The sequence below is a fragment of the Natator depressus genome, chromosome 7, assembly GCF_965152275.1.
Source record: "Natator depressus isolate rNatDep1 chromosome 7, rNatDep2.hap1, whole genome shotgun sequence".
Lineage (NCBI taxonomy): Eukaryota > Metazoa > Chordata > Testudines > Cheloniidae > Natator > Natator depressus.
In genome coordinates, this window is record NC_134240.1 from 122611652 (window position 1) to 122631049 (window position 19398).

Consider the following 19398-nt stretch of genomic DNA (forward strand, 5'->3'; position numbering starts at 1 on the left):
TAACAGCCTTTAAAGATGCTGATCCTTCAGATCTTCCACGGCTGATTTCTTTTCATTCTGCAGACGCCGGGCAATGAATTTACGTCACTCCAATTAAACATGTTTCCTCGCATCCCAATTAGTTCCCCTTCTGATAAAACCCCAGTTAACTCCAACGCAGCAGCCGAGAACTCTGGATCTAACTCCTAGAACTCTGCTGCATTCCCACCCAGAGAGCTCTGTATGGCGAGCCAGGGCCCCCCCAGTGTCTGAGCCGTCCAAAGGCAGAGGATGGACCCTCGACTGAGAAGAAAGGTACTCACAGTCGCGACAGGGCCTGGTTGTGCTGGAACAGAAGCTCCGGCAGCGTGTGCAGCTGGTTCCGATTCAGCCGTCTGGGAAAGGGGAGAGAAAGGGTCACAGGGAGTCACATGTTCAAGGAGGAAGGCAATGATCCCAGCCCAACCAGGAGCCCCAGTGCCCAGATCTGAACCCCTGGAACTGATGCAGGGATGGCTCCAGTGAGAGAGGAATGCGGGGGGGACGGGAAGTGGAAGGAGCCAGCAGCTGGAAAGGTCAAGGTTTGCTGCACGGGCCCATACAGGGTCTCTCTCATAGATGTTACCTTTCCCCTTACAGAGTAATTACAGAGTTACTGGGCCAAAATCAGGGCGTTCCTCACATTCTCTCTACTGAGAACCACTTGTGTCCTTAATGGTTAGTCTTCTTAGTCCATAGCTAGCCGAGGGGTGCGTGGGACACCCTGCCCAGGAGTCTCTAGGCTCTAAGAGATTTTTTTAAATGGGCCCTGGACGTTGGACTCCTAAGTCCACCTTTAGGTACCTAAATATGCGGCCTGATTTTCAGCAGCTCCCGCTGAAATCATCGTGAGCACGGCCAGGTCTGAGCTTTGGTGCAGCGCAGCCAAGGCAAGGCGGTCTCCTGCCTGCTCTAGCAGACTCCAGCAAAGGGCAGTTACATTCAGCCTGTCGCTCAGCATCTGCTCTGCTCCTTCTTCAGCAAAGCCCCAGACCCCCATACTCCATACTTCCTCCCACCAGTGCTCACCCCACCCTTTGCTGTGGCCTTACTCCCTGCTGCAGGTACATTACACCACCACCCTTTACGGAAACGCCCCGGCAGTGCTCAACGGCTGAGCAGGGGCCTGGTCTGTGCACAGAAGTCGCTCTGGTTTAATGGAGCTGGTTGAGAAAGAGACTTTGTTTCCTTGCCTGGGCACTGATTTCAGTTTGAGAGGAGCGGCCACACACGAGGGTTGCAGGGATGTGTCTAAAGCAGACCATCGTGATCAGTCCATTGGTTCTCAACCCACGGCCCGATCAGCACACAGCTGCAGCCCATGGGACCTCCTCAGGGCCACACAGGCAGGATACCTATTGTGTGGATGCGGCCCATGTAACACACAGAGAGCTACACAGGAGACTCGCAATGGCAAACAGGTTGAGACCACTGACCTAGTCTGACCCCCTGGAGAGCACCAACAACAGAACGTCCCCACAATAACTCCTAACACAGGGGCTGGAACTAGGGGTGCTGGGGGGCTGCCGCACTCCCCGGCTTGCCATGGTTTCCATCATATCCAGGGGTGACAGTCTGGTTCAGTGGCTCTCAGCCCCGCACTGTACACACTGCTCCAGCCCACCGACTCCTGACCAAAAGCATATTGTTTAGAAAAACATCCCAGCTTGATTCAAAAACGGTCAGCGATGGAGAATCCAGCACAGCTCTTGGTAAACTGTTCCAATGGCCAGTTACTCTCCCCGGTAAAAATTGACACCTTATTCAGGCTCAGATGTGGGGTCCCCTTCCAGAGGGTGCACAGTCAATATCTGCTGCAGCTTTGCCTGGTGACCCACTGCTCAGTCTGTTTGCCGAGTCTCTTTATTTAGCAACAATTGAAGTAGAACAGGTATCGCCCTTGTTCACAGTACTTTACATATACATGGTTAGTATCGGTTGTATCTTATTTCCTCCACCATTAAATGCAGCCACCTCTGGGGCAAGACAAGCAGCTGTTTAAAAAAGCACCCAGCAACACTACGTTGCAGTTTAGGACAGAAAGTGAAGACCACCTCCGATTAAAATCCCCTGCAGTTTCGAAGAGGCAAAATATAATTGCACAACTTGGACTTTGGACAGGACACCCCTACTCCTGTGACAGGTGCTGCGGGATCATTAATGGTCACAATTTCCGTTTTCTAGCTCACCTGAAAGGTGGAGCACCTCCTTTAGCACAGCACCCTCTAGTGACACTGGGTTCAGCCCTAAGTTCGATCTACACTGCGAAAAAGATCTGCGACTGCAAGTCTCAGAGCCCAGATCAGCTGACTTAGGCAGCTGTTCCCACTCGGGCTGGGGCCAGGGCTCTGAAACCCAAAATGGGGGAGGGTCTCGGAGCCCAAGGTTCAGCCCAAGCAGGAAGGTCCACACTGTTATTTTTAGCCCTGTCATGAGAGCCCAAGTCAGTTGACCCAGGCTCTGAGTCTGAGCCATGCTGCCACGCGGTTTTGGGGGGTTTTTTTTGCTGTGCATGCGGACGCTAAGAGGGGACAGGGCCCCCACTGAGCCGCATGCTCCACTCTGCAGCACGGTGCCTTGCGGGAACGTGAGTCAGTTCTGATTCGAGATGAACGTCTGCTCCTGAGTCATCACCACGCTTGTGTGAGCCTTGGAGGCTGCCCGTTCCAGCCCTGCCTCTGCTTCCCAGAAGAGAGCGGACGGGGTCACAGCCCAAGGCGGGGTGTCCGCGGGCAGCACTTCGGCTGCCAAGATCTACCTGAGCTGGTGCAGGTTTTGCACGGCACTGAAGGAGCTGCTAGGTGAGGTCCCAGCTGCGCTTGTGGCTGATTTGCACACAGACGCCTTAAGCACATCGCTAAGGAGTTATTTTGATCCACAAGGGAAGAGGAGCAGATTGGGAAGCGTCTGAGTGCAAACGGCGGGCAGCTCCACGGTTGGGGTCTAGAAAGGTTTGTGCTCCAGCCATCTGTCTGTGTTAGCGAGAGAGCAGGGCCTGTCCCGCAGCACAGCGCCACGCCGAGACACTGCCATGCCCTGCCCTCAAACGGGGTCTGACTTCGACCATTCCCATAGGAGTCCTGCCCCCCAGATTATCCTGCTGGCACCTGAATTGTACTGGAGAGCAGAGATGGACAAGGGTCTGCTCCAGACCCCCACCTGATTCTCTTTATGCCCTCCCATCCGCACCAGGGTCTTTGCTCAGGCTGGTCCTGGATCAGCCAGAGGGAGCTCAGTTCAGAGCAGTCAGGTGCTCTCTCTTCTCCAGAGCATGAGTGCAGTGCCAGGCCCTGCCAGCACAGGGAGAGCAGTGGGCTGCACCCAAATCCCCCCCACGCAATAGCACAGCCAGTGGCCTCCCCAGCAGCCCGCGGGACCACGGACCCTTCTGCTGTCTGCAGCAATAACGGCCATTCCCCCCTACCCCTCCCCGTCCCGCAGTGCCCAGGCACTCACAGCCGCTCCAGCTCCTTCATGTCATCAAACGCTCCCCGCTCCACCATGCTGATCTGGTTTTCCATCAGCTGCCTGGAAAAGGGAGGCAGAGAGAACAGGTCAGAGCCGAGACGCACCGAGGGCAGCGCGCTCGCTCGCCGGCAATCCACGGGAAGCCCCCGCACAGCAGCCTGGGGACCTGCCCGAGTACTGGCTGGGCAGGGCATGCTCATTCTAGGGGTGCAATGGACCATGTCAGGGGGGGCCAAGGCCTTGCCACGCTCCCTTGGAGCAGGGGCCACCTTCACAGGGACCCCAGCCACCTCCCGTCAGCATCACTGGGAGCCAGCCAGGGAAAGGGCTGCTTTGTTCAGACATCTACCGGTGCCCCAGCTAGGTCACTCGCGGTCACACGGCTCCTCCTTGGCACCATGTTCGTGTTTAGCGCCGCCAGACGTGCACTGCAGAGCAGCTCCCAGCCGCGCCCTTTCCCATCACCCGATTTCCACGCCCCTGGAGGGCATGCAGGCCTTGTCGGCAGCGAGTCAGCCGGAGGGCGAGGGTCGAAGTCCCTCCAGGATAGTGGGGTCACCCGGCAGCAAACCCAGCCCCCTTCCCGGGAGGTGGCCCAGTCAGTGCCCTCAGGCTCACGCTCGCTGTTTCTTGTCTCCCCCCGTCCCTTTCATCCCAGCCCCCTTTACCGTCAGAGGAGTCGCCCGCCTCCCAGCCCAAGCCACCCAGGAGGCCAGTGACCTCTGACCCCCCTCTACACCGTGTTTCGGACAGCAGAGGCCCTACAATGAGCCTGGGACCTGCTGAGGTCCAGCAGCCCTTCCCCTCCCCCGCCTGCCCCAGTTCTCTATTAGCCTGGGCTTTAGCGGCACCAGTCTCCCCAGGCTGAGTCCCACCTGGGTCAGCCCTGGCCCGGTCAGGCCTCTGCCCCAGGCAGTGCTGAGCCCCAGCCAGGCCTGGCAGCACCCCCCCGTCACAGACACTGCTGCAGAGGGGGCGAGCGCCCCCCACGCTAGCGCTCGGGGCAGGGGACTCACAGGACACGCAGCTGCTTCAGCCCCGAGAAGTCGTTCCTGTTGATCCGGGTGATGTTGTTCCCGTTCAGCTCCCTGAGGAGAGAAGAAGGGATGGTCAGCGAACGGGGGCGGATGTACAGCAGGGTCGGAGCCCTGGGCTCCCGCAGCCAGTGCTTGGGCCGGGTGGGGGGGGCTGAGGCCCTCCAGAGGCAGGCAGGCGCCAGACCACAGCTAGATTTAACAGGGCTTCTCCATGGACCTGGAAACAGGCAGCTCGCCCGCATTCCTGTCTGAGACACCGGCCAGCACCAGCTGCTGTCTGGGAAGGTGTGAGGACCCCTGTGGGGAACGTTTCCTCCAAATGGCCAGTTGTTAATGGTCAGCTAACGCCCCAAAGCAGGAGGGTTTACAGCCCTTCTCAACACCCCGGCTGTTAGTCTGGCTTTGGCTGTTCCCACTGTGACGGGTTGGACCCCTTGGGAAGCCACCTGATGTGCCGAGATACCCCTGAGTCTACCTGTTCTGCCAGCCTGGGCCCCCTTGGACCTGTCTTGCTGAGCCAGGCCCTTAAGGGCTCCTCTAACCCACACACAGGCAGGGCCACCCCAGCTGCAGATCAGCTCTGGGAAGACTCCGCTTCAGGGACTTGCTCCAGCGCTCAGCTGTCCTCTCCCTTGGGGGGCAGACCCACAGATATATTATGAAATTCGCCCCCTCCCTCAGTGTGGAGAGAGGTGTGCACACTTCTTAAGACCCCTCCTCCAGTTAGAAATTACAGAAACTGGGTTTAATAATAAACAAATTTTATTAACTATAAAAGGCAGATGTTATGTGGTAAAAGGGGTAACAAACAGAACAAAGCAGATTACTAACCAAATTAAATCAAACACGCAAACTAAGCTAGTTTCACTAAAGAAATTGGTGACAAATAGTATTTCTCACCCTAGATCAGGGGTTCTCAAACTGGGGGTTGGGACCCTTCAGGGGGTCATGAGGTTATTATGTGGAGCGTCATGAGCTGTCAGCCTCCACCCCAAACCCCGCTTTGCCTCCAGCATTCATAACGGTGTTAAACAGGTAAAAAAAAGTGCTTTTAATTTATAAGGGGGGGTCGCACTCAGAGGCTAGCTATGTGAAAGGGGTCACCAGTGCAAAAGTTTGAGAACCACTGCTCTAGATATTGTTGCAGGCAGTTTGCAACGTTTCTGTGGTTCAGAGTTCCAGGTATAGTCCTTTTCAGACAGGACCCCTGTCTCAGCTTGGACTCCCCCCTTGCTGTCAGTTTTTCTTCTTGGGCAGACAGGCCATGGAGAGGAGGAGCCCTATTTGCCTTCCTCCCCGCCCTTAAATAGGATTTACATAAGATGGGAATCCTTTGTTTCCCAAACTTGACAAGACCACCTGACCCTGTAGACTCACAGCGTCCATGAGTCAGGGGCAGTATGGAGGGTCCACAGGAAGGCCAAGTTTTCACAGCCTATTGTCCTTGCTGATGGGCCATCTGCCCTGTCTGGCTTTTCCATTGTTGAACCTGAAGTGTTAGCAGTGGGCATCACCCAAAGCAGCATAGTTGAAATACAGATACATAGTCAATATTCCTAACTTCAGATATAGAAATAACACAGACATACAGACTGGATAATCCAATTCTGTAAATCATAACCTTTCCAATGAGATCTCACATGAGCCATCTTGCATAAAAGTATATCTCAGCTATGTCATATTCATAGCATAAGCATATTTTCATAAGGAACGTGGAATGTAATGTCACTCCCATTATCCATGCCAATGGCCGTCGCTTGGCTCTTGGCCTCAGTGAGATCTTGTAGCAGCAAGTTCCACAGGCTCCTTGTGGGCCGTGTGTAAAAGCACTGCGATGTAGTTTTTAATCTGTCCCCCTTCAATGGCATTGAATGCAGGGTGGGCAGGAGCAGGGCAGCTCCCTGCGCCCCCCACCCCACACATGTGTGCGGCTCTCTGGTCGGGGGGGATAACGTCGCTGTTACAAAAGCAATGACCGGCTCAGGAACAGCAACAGCTGCCCACAATATGTGCAACAAAGCCCTGGAATGCCGTCCCCTTGCGCCGATGCAGCAAACATCGAGCGTCTGCAAAGACCCAGACGCACGGACCCACAGATGTTTCTGAACTCCTATAAATTAGCATGGAGGCCCCCCAGTGTGCCTATCCGCAGCTTAGAGCCAGGTTTATGTTACGGCACAAAACTCGAGTCACATCGCACCTTGCTCTCAGCCTCCCCCAGCTGCCCTGGAACAAGCCTCTGTAGGGAGAGCTGCCTGGACCCCTGGAATGTCTGCATTGGAGACTGGCAGGCGCTGCCAGGGCTTTCGAGTCAATGGAAGTGTTTCCCTTCCCCCATAAGCACTGCGGTTGTTGGGAGCCCTGGGCTCCCCCCCACACAAACCCAGCCCACTGCCCTAGGTTTGTTTTCAGTGGTATCAAAGCAGCTCCCAGAAACGTCTGTTTGGGAAATAAACTGCATTTAAAGTTTCCCATGCAAGAAACACTAACACAAACCCCATTGTTTCTTCTGGAGTCAGGTTTCCCCCACAAAAGACGTGGGGCTCAGAGCCAGCCAGAACTCCAAGGGGAGCTGCAATCCTGGCTTGCCGGGGGCTCAGTCGCTCCTCCTGAAGTCCGGAGGCCATGCTGATTCATTCCCAGGTGTCAGGAGGGTGTGGGAATGAGGGGCAGCAACAGACAAACACCCACCCAGCCTGGCTCCGGCTGAGACACACACAGAGCGGAGAAGGGGAGTGTTTGTACTTGGCACCACCCTCAGAGCAGCACCTGTGAGTAGAACCAGGGGGCCACACAGGCAAAATCATCTTTGCTAGGCCCGATATCGGCCCCACAGTTAGCTGCTACAGTCTGGTGGGAAAGGCCTTCTGCATGCAAATTATTTGTCATTAGCCACTGCACCAATTAATATGGCCACCATTTTGGTGTGACACACACACACACGGAGAAGGAAGCGCCCGACGCCCTAGTCAGGTCCTGCAGAGCTAGAACCATGGGTAGAGGAAAGTGTCCGTACCCAGGAGCGGTAGGTACGCACCTAAAGCCAGGACGGGGCCCTTTGTCTTGGGGGCCCTTTAAACAGGCCCACTGGGGATTAGGAGGACAGGGAAGGCTGGCTGGTTCCTGGTGCAGAGATGGCCACTGTGTGTCTGCCAGTGGAGAAACCCAACTCCAGGCAACTCCAGGCAAACCTCCACCCAACTCCAGGCAAACCTCCCACGATCCCCGAGGGGTCAGTGTCTCCCCTGCCAGTGAGGGCACTCCTGGGTAACACTGCAGGAGCCCCAGCTCCCCTGACATCGGGCTACTCCCACCTCCCTGCTAGTCAAGGTGGCATCTAATGAGCCCCACCTGCCCCACTGCAATCAATGACCTGCAGGGCTGCAACTCCGGCTAGCAAGCCAGGGCAGAGCCCTCCCCCGTTACGGGTCCCCCCTCGCGCACTACGACCAGCCTGGGTGCTTCCCCACAAGCCCCATGCTACCTCTGCCCCGTTACGCTACTCCCGGCCCAGGAGGGCGGGACACAGCTCCCTTGCAGCGATGCCATCCCCCAGGCTACCAAAGGGGTCAAAGCGCATTGTCTCCTGGCTACTGCCGGCCTTTGGGGCCTCACCCAGAGCAAAGGAGCAAACCGGGACCCCAGGCTCTGACCTCCCTGCGGGCAGCACCCTGCCACACCTGCACTCGATGGCTCTGCCCCACCTGGCTGGTAGAACAGCTGCAGGGCGCCCCAAACCGGCGACACGAAGCATACGGGGACGCACAGAACTTGGCTGCGCAGCGCTGAGGGGGCCAATGGGCCCGGGAATTCCTGATCGGCAAGCACCCAGGTGTACTGGGGCCATGAAGCCATGGCGGGGGGGACCTTAGAAATCACAGTGCCCCGCCCTGCCAGTCTGCAGCAGGCTCTCTCGGGGGACATCTACGCAGCCCTGGCAGCGAGCGCCCAGCCAGGCTGACAAATGCACGGGGCTCGTGCCGCCGTGCGGAGAAACGGCCGTGTAGATGCTGCGGCTCAAAAGCGCTGTCTACACGGCTGCTGGCAGCGTGGCGCTGCCCTGAATGTACCAGGAGCTGTGAGTACGCAGGGCACCGAGCACAGCGCCTCCGTCCCAACCCAGACACGAAGAACCTCTGCTCAGCCCCCGCTTGCTGATTGCTGAGAGCCGGCGTCGGGGCAGCGGGTCCCCGAGAGCCGGCGTCGGGGCAGGGGGACCTGGGGCCAGAGCCTTCAGCGCAGAGTTTGGGCAGCCGGGTCTGTCCACTCACACTGGGGGCAGCACATCAGGCACTTTCAATCTGGGGCGGTGCGGGGAGAGGGGTCCGTACCGCTGGGCCTGCACGCTCTCGGACCGGGCCAGCACAGCGGGGTCCGTACCGCGAGGCCTGCACGCTCTCGGACCGGGCGCGTACCATGGGGCCTGATGTGACGATGTGACGCAGCAGGGAGGGGGGAGTGTTGACCTGGGAATGTGCCCTGGGGATGGGAGACCTGAGAGCCTGTCACCTGAGCCAGGAGGGGGAGGGGGAGGTAACACCTCTGCCCAGGAATGTGGACGGAGGCTGCAGCGGGGAACCTGCTCGGTGGGGTTAGTTTCAGTTTGGGGCTGGGTGGAGGAACACAGGGAACCCCAGGGCTGGGGTCTAAGCTCCCTGCTCCCCCAGAAGGACTTCACTGAGGGGTCCTGGGTGTACCCACAAGCTCTGTTTTGGACTGTGTTCCTGTTGTCCAATAAACCTTCTGTTTTACTGGCTGGCTGAGAGTCTCAGTGAATCCCAGGAAGAGGGGTGCAGGGCCTGGACTCCCCCACACTCCGTGACAACTGGTGGCAGCGGTGGGATCTACTGCACCCCGTGAACGGCGCTTCCTGCAGTAAGTGACTGGGGAACAGTAAAACGAAGGGGGATTGACGGGGACCAGGCGTGCTGAAGATTCAGAGAGAGACGGTTTCAGGGGGCGGTTAACCCCTGGGAGTGTGTGACCAGAGAGAAGGACTTTTGCAGTAACAGGGTCCCCCGGGGGATTGCAGCGAGCGGTCCCAGGGGCGGAGGAGTCTGCAGCTCGACCCTGGCAAAGAGGTGGTGACCTCAAGAAGGACTGGCACACTAGGGGCTTTTCCTGGAAACCGTGGACAGCTGCCCGGCCTGCGAGTGGCCAGCCGGGAGATGTACGCTAAACGCCTTAAGAGCGACCTGGTGGAGCTGTGCAGGCAGAGGGGGCTGCGCGTCGGGAGGTCCACCAAGGAACAGCTGATTGCCCAGCTGGAGGAGAGGGATCGCTTGGATGACCCGATCCCTGTCCCTGAGGGAAGCCGCCCGGCGGACGCAGCGTGGGCCCTGGGGCCTGACCAGGCTGGGAGGGGTCAGACTGCTGCCCAGGACACCCCGAGACCCTTCCTACCTATGCCTGGGGGAGGGGTTGTGGGAAGCCCAACGAATACCGAGGGCCCCCTGACCCCAGCAGCCAGCAGGGGATCCTCCCAGCGGAGCTCCCCATCCCTGGAGCGGATGCGGCTGGAATGGGAGAGGGAGAGGAAAATGAGGGAGCTGGAGGATCATGAAAAACAACGTCAACATGAGGAGAAACAACGTCAACATGAGCAGGAGGAGAAGGAGAGGGAGCGTCAGGAGAAGGAGAGGGAGCGTCAGGAGAAGGAGAGGGAGCGTCAGCATGAGCAGGAGGAGAAGGAGAGGGAACGTCAACATGAGCAGCAGGAGAAGGAGAAACAAAGACAGCATGAACTGGAGCTGGCCAGGCTGAGGAGCAGTGGGGCCCCGGCTGCGGTGAGTGAGGGGGGACCCAAGACTGCAAGGAGCTTTGATAAGTGCTTCCTGGCCCAGCGGAAGGAGGGGGAGGACATAGATAGCTTCCTGACGGCCTTTGAGAATGCCTGCGAGCTGCACAGGGTTGACCCTGCAGACAGGCTCCAGTTCCTCACCCCCTTACTGGACCCCAAAGACGTGGAGGTCTACAGCCGGATGACAGGGGCAGAGGCAGGGGACTATGAACTGTTCAAACAGGCCCTGCTCCGTGAGTTTGGGCTGGCCCCCGAGATGTACCGGAGAAGGTTCCGGAGTCAGCGTAAAACGCCTGAGGTCACCTACCTACAACTGGTCAACAGGATGCAGGGATATGCCCGCAAGTGGACAGCGGGGGCCCAAACTAAAGAGGACCTGCTTGACCTGTTTGTACTGGAGCACCTGTATGAACAGTGCCCTTCCGACCTGAGGCTGTGGCTGGTGGACAAAAAGCTCGCGAACCCCCAGCATGCAGGGCAGCTGGCCGACGAGTTTGTGAACAGTCGGTCAGGGGGTAGCCGGGAGGAGTCCCAAAAGAACAGGCCCCCCCCGATGCAGAGAGAGAGTCACCATGGGGCCTCCCAGCGGGGAAATAGGGAGAACCCCCTCCAAAGGGGAACGCCTGGTGTCGGGCCCCTCCGACCCGTTCGAGGGGACCAACGTGACCTGAGCTGCTATCACTGTGGCCAGAGAGGCCACGTACGGGCCCAGTGCCCCGGGCTCAGGGACAAACTGAGCAGACCCAACCTACCCAGGGTTAACTGGGTAGGGACTCAGCTGGACGAGGGGCAGGCGACCCAGGAAAGGGGGGCTACCAGTTTGCCACCTGCTCAGGAGGGAAGAGTACCCCCAGCCAGCCCCGCCAGAGGGCTGGAGGCTCTGGACTCAGGGTGCTCGGTTTACAGGGTGGGTGCGGGGCTGTCCCTCCGGAGAGAGTGCCTTGTTCCCCTGGAGGTGGATGGGAGGAAGGTCAATGGATACTGGGATACGGGCGCGGAGGTGACACTGGCCCGGCCCGAGGTGGTGGCCCCAGATCGGGTGGTGCCCAACACCTACCTGACCCTGACGGGGGTGGGCGGGACCCCATTTAAGGTGCCCGTGGCAAGGGTACACCTGAAATGGGGGACCAAGGAGGGCCCCAAGGATGTGGGGGTACACCACCATTTGCCCACTGAAGTTTTGATGGGGGGAGACCTAGAGGACTGGCCAAGCGACCCCCAGACCGCCCTGGTTGTGACCCGTAGCCAGAGCCGGCGAGGGGCACTGCGACCTGACCCTGGGGAGGGTACCACACTGGAGGCGCGAGACCCTACTCGGGTGGGGAGGGAGCGCCGAGGGGCACGGCTCAGAGAGGCTGCGGCCTCAGACCTGGCCACGGAGGGGGAACCGGGCCCCATCCCTTCCCCAGCCGCTGAGTTCCAGGCCGAGTTGAGGAAAGATCCCTCCGTGCAGAAGCTCAGGGACCTGGCCGACCTCAGTGAGGGACGGACCATGAGGAGAGGCTGCCAGGAGAGGTTCCTGTGGGAGAAGGGGTTCCTGTACCGAGAATGGGCTCCCCCAGGGGAAGGGGAGTCCTGTGGGATCAGGAGGCAGCTGGTGGTCCCCCAGAAATACCGCCGCAAGCTCCTGTCCCTGGCCCATGACATCCCCCTCGCAGGGCACCAGGGAATCCGGCGCACCCGGCAGAGGTTGCTACAGAACTTTTACTGGCCCGGGGTCTTTACCACCGTCCGGCAGTATTGCCGATCCTGTGACCCCTGTCAGAGGGTGGGGAAGGCCCGGGACAAGGGGAAAGCGGCGTTGAGACCTTTGCCCATCATAGAGGAGCCTTTCCAGAAGGTGGCCATGGACATCGTGGGACCTCTCAGCAAGACGACCCGGTCGGGGAAGAAATACATTCTGGTAGTGGTAGATTTCGCCACCCGCTACCCCGAGGCAGTGCCCTTAGCTTCCATTGAAGCAGACACCGTGGCAGATGCGCTCCTGACCATTTTCAGCCGAGTGGGGTTCCCCAGGGAAGTCTTGACAGACCAAGGCTCCAACTTCATGTCGGCCCTGCTCCGGTGCTTGTGGGAGAAATGTGGGGTCCGGCACGACTGGGCCTCAGCGTATCACCCCCAGTCCAATGGGCTGGTGGAGAGGTTTAACGGGACGCTAAAGATGATGCTGAAAACCTTTATGAACCAGCACCCGCAGGATTGGGACAAGTACTTACCTCACCTGCTGTTCGCGTACAGGGAGGTGCCCCAGGAGTCTACCGGATTTTCGCCTTTCGAACTGTTATATGGAAGGAGGGTGAGGGGCCCCCTGGACCTGATGAGAGACGAGTGGGAGGGGAAGGCCACTCCCGATGGAGAGTCAGTGGTGGAGTATGTCCTGACCTTCCGAGAGAGACTGGCTGAACTCATGGGCCTGGCCAGGGAGAATCTGGCCAGAGCCCAGAGGAAGCAGAAGGTCTGGTATGACCGCACGGCGCGGGCCCGTGCCTACGCCACCGGGGATCAGGTGATGGTTCTCATCCCCGTGAGAAAGAACAAACTACAGGCCGCCTGGGAGGGCCCGTTCAAGGTCGTCAAGCAGCTCAATGAGGTAAACTATGTGGTGGAGCTGTCGAACCGGGCCCACCACCGCCGGGTGTACCATGTGAATATGATGAAGCCATATTATGCCAGGGGGAATGTGGTGTTAGCTGTGTGTGGTCAGTGGGAGAGCAGGGAGATGACCCTTTAGTAGATCTATTCCCTGGGACCAGAGCTGGTTCCCCCCCTGGAAACAATCCCCCTCTCGGATCAGCTCACCCCTGCCCAGCAAGCTGAGGTCAGGGGGGTGCTGCATCCGTACCGACAGCTGTTTTCCAACCAGCCTGGACGCACTAATCTGACTGTCCACCGGGTGCAGACAGGGTCGCACCCGCCGATAAGATGCTCCCCCTTCCGAGTCACAGGGAAAACTGCTCAGGACCTGGAAAGAGAGGTCCGGGACATGCTGGCTTTGGGGGTGATCCAGCCATCGGCCAGCCCTTGGGCCTCGCCGGTGGTGCTGGTCCCCAAAAAGGATGGGTCAGTCCGGTTCTGTGTGGACTATCGGAAGCTCAATGCCATCACTGTATCGGATGCCTACCCCATGCCCAGGCCGGACGAGCTCCTAGACAAGCTGGGAGGAGCTCGGTACCTTACCACCATGGACCTTACAAAGGGCTACTGGCAAGTGCCGCTGGATGCAGATGCCCGGCTGAAATCGGCCTTTATCACCCCTCTGGGGCTCTATGAGTTTCTGACCCTGCCTTTCGGCCTCAAGGGAGCGCCGGCCACCTTCCAGCGCCTGGTGGACCAGCTCCTGAGGGGGATGGAGAGTTTTGCCGTGGCGTATATTGACGACATCTGTGTCTTTAGCCAGACCTGGGAGGACCACGTGTCCCAGGTTAGACAAGTGCTGGACCGACTCCAGGGGGCTGGGCTGACTGTCAAAGCGGAGAAGTGCAAGGTGGGGATGGCTGAAGTATCTTACCTGGGCCATCGGGTGGGGAGCGGCCGCCTAAAGCCGGAACCGGCCAAGGTGGAGGTGATCAGAGACTGGCCCGCTCCCCACACCAAAAAGCAGGTCCAAGCCTTTATTGGGATGGCAGGATACTACCGAGGATTTGTGCCCCACTTTAGCGCCATAGCCACCCCCATCACTGAGCTATGCAAGAAGGGGAAGCCAGACAAGGTGGTCTGGACCGAGCAGTGCCAGGAGGCTTTCCGGGCGCTGAAGGAGGCTCTGGTCAGTGGCCCAGTTCTAGCAAACCCAGACTTTGACAAGCCCTTTGTGGTGTTCACCGACGCCTCCGACACGGGACTGGGGGCGGTGTTAATGCAGGAGGATGAAAAGGGGGAGAGACACCCCATCGTGTACCTGAGCAAGAAGTTGCTACCCCGGGAGCAACACTATGCGGCCATCGAGAAGGAGTGCCTGGCCATGGTGTGGGCCCTCAAGAAACTAGAGCCCTATCTCTTCGGGCGACACTTCACCGTCTACACCGACCACTCTCCCCTGACCTGGCTGCACCAGATGAAAGGAGCCAATGCCAAGCTCCTGAGGTGGAGCCTGCTCCTGCAGGATTACGACATGGACGTGGTCCACGTGAAGGGAAGTGCCAACCTGATAGCGGATGCGCTGTCCCGGAGAGGGGGACCCGAACTTCCCCAGGTCACTGGTCACAGTGACCCCGCTCCGTTCAGTCTCGAAGGGGGGAGAGATGTGACGATGTGACGCAGCAGGGAGGGGGGAGTGTTGACCTGGGAATGTGCCCTGGGGATGGGAGACCTGAGAGCCTGTCACCTGAGCCAGGAGGGGGAGGGGGAGGTAACACCTCTGCCCAGGAATGTGGACGGAGGCTGCAGCGGGGAACCTGCTCGGTGGGGTTAGTTTCAGTTTGGGGCTGGGTGGAGGAACACAGGGAACCCCAGGGCTGGGGTCTAAGCTCCCTGCTCCCCCAGAAGGACTTCACTGAGGGGTCCTGGGTGTACCCACAAGCTCTGTTTTGGACTGTGTTCCTGTTGTCCAATAAACCTTCTGTTTTACTGGCTGGCTGAGAGTCTCAGTGAATCCCAGGAAGAGGGGTGCAGGGCCTGGACTCCCCCACACTCCGTGACACCTGCACGCTCTCGGACCGGGCCAGCGCAGCGGGGTCCGTACCGCGAGGCCTGCACGCTCTCGGACCGGGCGTGTACCATGGGGCCTGCACGCTCTCGGACCGGGCCAGCGCAGCGGGGTCCGTACCGCGAGGCCTGCACGCTCTCGGACCGGGCGCGTACCATGGGGTCTGCACTCTTGGACCTGGCCAGCACAGTGAGGTTCATACCGCAGGGTCTGCGATCTCGGACCGGGCCAGCACAGAGTGGGATCTGGCCTCTCCCGTACAGAGGGGATGAAGGCTAGATTCATTGCCCGTTGCTCCCCACACCGGGAGCTGGCAGAGGCTCCTCTCCAGCTGTGTCAATGGAACGCACCTCTGGCAGTGCCAGGCCCTGCCCTTGGGGTTCCTGCGCAGCGCGGGGCCCGAGGGAGGGCTGAGGTCAGAGGCAGGACGGCCTCCAGCCCCTCAGCAGCGTGCATAGACACTGAGGCCGTGCAGCCTGGGGTGGTGGCATTGTGCTGCTGAAATGGCTGATAATGGCTAATGAGTTCCAACTCGACCGGTACAGTCTCATAATTACACAGCTCAAAACCCCATTCAGCTGCCGAGATTGCCTGGCTCCTTCCACTATGGAGCCGTGCGCGCCTGAGTGCGAGGGGGCTGGGGCGGGTCACTAAGGCACTGATGAATGCCTCGGGGGGAATGAATAGACGCTCCCTGCTCTGCTGCTTAAACTGAAACCCAGCAGCGCATCCAGCTCCCAGCAGGCCCAGCAAAGGCACCAGGCGGGCAGAGACATGTGGATTCCTGCCCCCCGACCCCCCCCCAGGAACAAGGGCCAGATCCTGCCAGGAGGGGAGTAACCCCAGAGGCACTGAGCGCACAGAGGCTGCTCATCCCCTTGCAGGATGGGGACCAAGCAGCAGTTCAGCAAGGCTGTGAGCCCAGGGCAGGTGCAGAGTTCCAGAGATACCGGACTTGACTGCCCCAATCGGACTCAGGGTTAGAAGGAAACACGCACGCACACGCCAGAGCTTTATGTTTGAGTGCTGATTTTCCAAACTGCTCTAAAATGCACCCACAGATGCAGATTGTGCCACATCAGAAGCGGGGGTAGAGTTAATGGTGCAAATTTGGGGTTGTTGGGTTAGGGGTTTCTCAGGGTTCAGACTCCCACCTATCAGGACCTCATTTTAAACTGCCGTAACATTTACATGGCTGGAATACATAAGCCAGCAGGGCCCCACTGTCCCAGACACTGCACGCACGAAGCAAATGGCAGGCTTTGGCCCAAAGAGCTCCCCGTCTGAAAGACAAGACATAAGCCTCGGACTGCAGGATCCCAGGCAACTCCCAATCCCTGGGCTCCAGGGCCCCCGCGGCAAACACAGCTCTGCCGCTGCTGAGCCTGCTCACCAAGGACGTAGGAAGTTGGTGGTGTCCCACGCCAGGTTTTTCAATACTGTGTAATTTGCAACTATGCAGCATGGACAGATCGTCTTAGATCGTTAGCATCTTTAGAGCGATTTGTCTGATCAAACGGTCTCGTTCTGCCCCACACTCTTAGGCCAGGGGACTCTACATCAAAAATTACATCAACTGTTCCGAGTCACTGAAATCTTGGAAGAAAATTATCCTCTCTGCTTATGGATCAATGTCCTAACACAAAAGCACCAGAGGCAGTCCACAGACCCCCAAACCACACCAGGGAACAGGACGACTGGCTCTGTTAGGATATAGATATTCAGGCCTGTCTGTAAAGGCCTATACTCTAAGAATGTAGGTGTATTCTTATCACTTAGCTAGTTCTAGAGGTACAAAAGAAAGAATCAAAATCACTGTCTGGCAAGAACTCACATATCAATAGTTGGGATGTGAAATCCTCATTTCTGTGTTGTTCTATCATTGTAGTCCCCATTTCCCCATTGTTTGTCTGTATCATCTCTGTCTGGTTCTGTGATGGATTCTGTCTGCTGTATAATTAATTTTGCTGGGTGTAAACTAATTGAGGTGGTGGGATATAATTGGTTAAATAATCATGTTACAATATGTTAGGATTGGTTAGTTAAATTTCAGTAAAATGATTGGTTAAGGTATAGCTAAGCAGAACTCAAGTTTTACTGTATAGTCTGCAGTCAATCAGGAAGTGAGGGGGGGGGAATGGAAACAGGGAATGGGGTGGGGAAATTGGACTCTTGTTTTGCTAAGTGGGGGAATGGGAACAGGGACACAGGTAAGGCTCTGTGGTGTCAGAGCTGGGAAGGGGGACACTAAGGAAGGAAACTGGAATCATGCTTGCTGGAAGTTCACCCCAATAAACACTGAATTGTTTGCACCTTTGGACTTTGGGTATTGTTGCTCTCTGTTCATGCGAGAAGGACCAGGGAAGTGAGTGGGTGAAGGAATAAGCCCCTAACAGGCTCCTTACACACCTACCGGTAGTGTGTAGGAAAAAGCACTGTGTGATCAGTGAGAGTGACACATGATGGAGGTATCATGCAGCCAGGACTAAAACATCCATAGAGTTTCTAAACATTCTAGCTGACAATTTCCTAACTCAAAAAGAGCTACAGCCAACATGGGTGAATTCTGTATTAGACCTTGTCCTGACAGATAGAAGCACGGATCACAGACCTAAAAATTAATGGTAGCCTAAGTACAAGTGATCATGTTGGTCACATTTATAATGTGCAAGCAGAATAAAGACTAGACAAGTAATATAGATACATTTGGTTCTTTAACAGGGCCCATTTCACAAAGCTGAAAATGATTGTGAGCCAAATCAGCTGGGAGGAAGAATTTAATCAGAAAAATGTGAATAAATGGAAATCATTTAAGAACACCTGACGAGATGACTAAAAAGCCACAATTGAGGAAGAAAAGGTTGGGCTGGTTAAAAAGAAAACCTGGGTTAGAGGGAAGTGAAAGCAGATGTAAAAAAATAAAAATAATCATAGAATCATAGAACTGGAAGGGACCTTGAGAGGTCATCTAGTCCAGTCCCCTGCACTCAAGGCACTAAGTATTACTAAGTATTACTAAGTAATACATAACAAATGGAAGAAAGGGGAAGTTGATAGTAATGAATATAAATCAGAAGTTAGGAATTGTAGAAAATTGATAAGGGAAGCCAAGAGACACAAGGCAACATCTATGGCCAGCAGACTTAAGGACAACAGGAGTTTTTTGAATACATTAGGAACAAAAAGAATCCTGACAATGGTACTCGTCCATTACTAGATGGAAATGGTAGAATTATCAATAATGCAGAAAAGGCAGAAGTGTTCAATAAATATTTCTGTTCTGTATTTGGGGCAAAGCCAGATGAAGCAGTCTCTTCATATAGTAGGGTGACCAGATGTCCCGATTTTATAGGGACAGTCCCAATTTTTGGGTCTTTTTCTTATATAGGCTCCTATTACCCCCCACCCTGTCCCGATTTTTCACATTTGCTGTCTGGTCACCCTATCATATAGTGATGCTAACTCTTTCCATTCCATTAGTATCTCTGGAGGATGTTAAACAGAAGCAACTAAAGTCAGACATTCTTAAATCAGCAGCTCCAGACAACTTGCATCCAAGAGCTTTGAAGAGCTGCTGAGGAGCTCACTGGTCCGTTCAGTTGTGGAGCACTGGGGAAGTGCCAGAAGACTGGAAGAAAGCGAATGTTGTGCCCATTTCTAAAAGAGTAAATGGGATGACTTGGGTAATTATAGGCCTGTCAGCCTGACATAGATCCCAGGCAAGATAAATGGAGTGGCCAATACCAGGCTCAATTAATAAAGAACTAAAGGAGGGTGATGTGATTAATGCAAATCAACATGGGTTTATGGAAAATAGATCCTGTCAAACTAACTTGATAGTGTTTTTTAATGAGTTTACAACTTTTGTTGATAAAGGTAATCGTTTTGCCGTAATATACTTAGTTTTCTGTAAGGTGTTTGACTTGGTACCATAGGGCGTTTTGATTAAAAAACTTGAATAATATAAAATGAACCTGGCACACATTAAACAGATTAAAAACTGGCTAACTGATAGGTCTCCAAATGTCACTGTAAATGGGGAATCATCAAGAGGGTGTGTTTCCAGTGGGGTCCCGCGGGGATCAGTTCTTGGCCCTCGGCTCTTTAACATTTTTACCTGGAAGAACACACACGTCTTCACTGATGTCTGCAGATGACGCAAAGACTCGAGGATTGGTAAATAACGAAGAGGGCAGGTCACTGATTCAGAGAGATCTGGGATGTTTGGTATACTGGGCGCAAGCAAACAATCTGCGTTTTACTAAAGCTGACATGGCACACACCTAGGAACAAAGAGCATCAGCCACACTTACAGGACGGGGGACTCTACCCTGGGAAGCAGGGACTCTGACAAAGACTTGGGGGTCCTGGTGGAGAATCAGCTGAACACGAGCTCCCAGTGTGATGCTGTGGCCAAAAGAGCTAGTGTGATC

At 56.3% G+C, this 19398-nt stretch overlaps 1 protein-coding gene across 1 annotated transcript in view; it reads right to left on the bottom strand.

Moving 5' to 3' along the window:
• The window catches only part of SLIT1 (slit guidance ligand 1), a 148500-nt gene that overhangs the window by 111070 nt on the left and 18032 nt on the right, over positions 1 to 19398 (bottom strand). The window contains exons 2-4 of the mRNA XM_074959506.1: positions 4503 to 4574; positions 3475 to 3546; positions 303 to 374 (exon numbers count right to left, since the gene is read on the bottom strand). Coding sequence (XP_074815607.1) covers positions 303 to 374; positions 3475 to 3539 — 137 coding nt within the window. The 5' untranslated portion in view covers positions 3540 to 3546; positions 4503 to 4574. The remainder of the gene's footprint in view (positions 1 to 302; positions 375 to 3474; positions 3547 to 4502; positions 4575 to 19398) is intronic.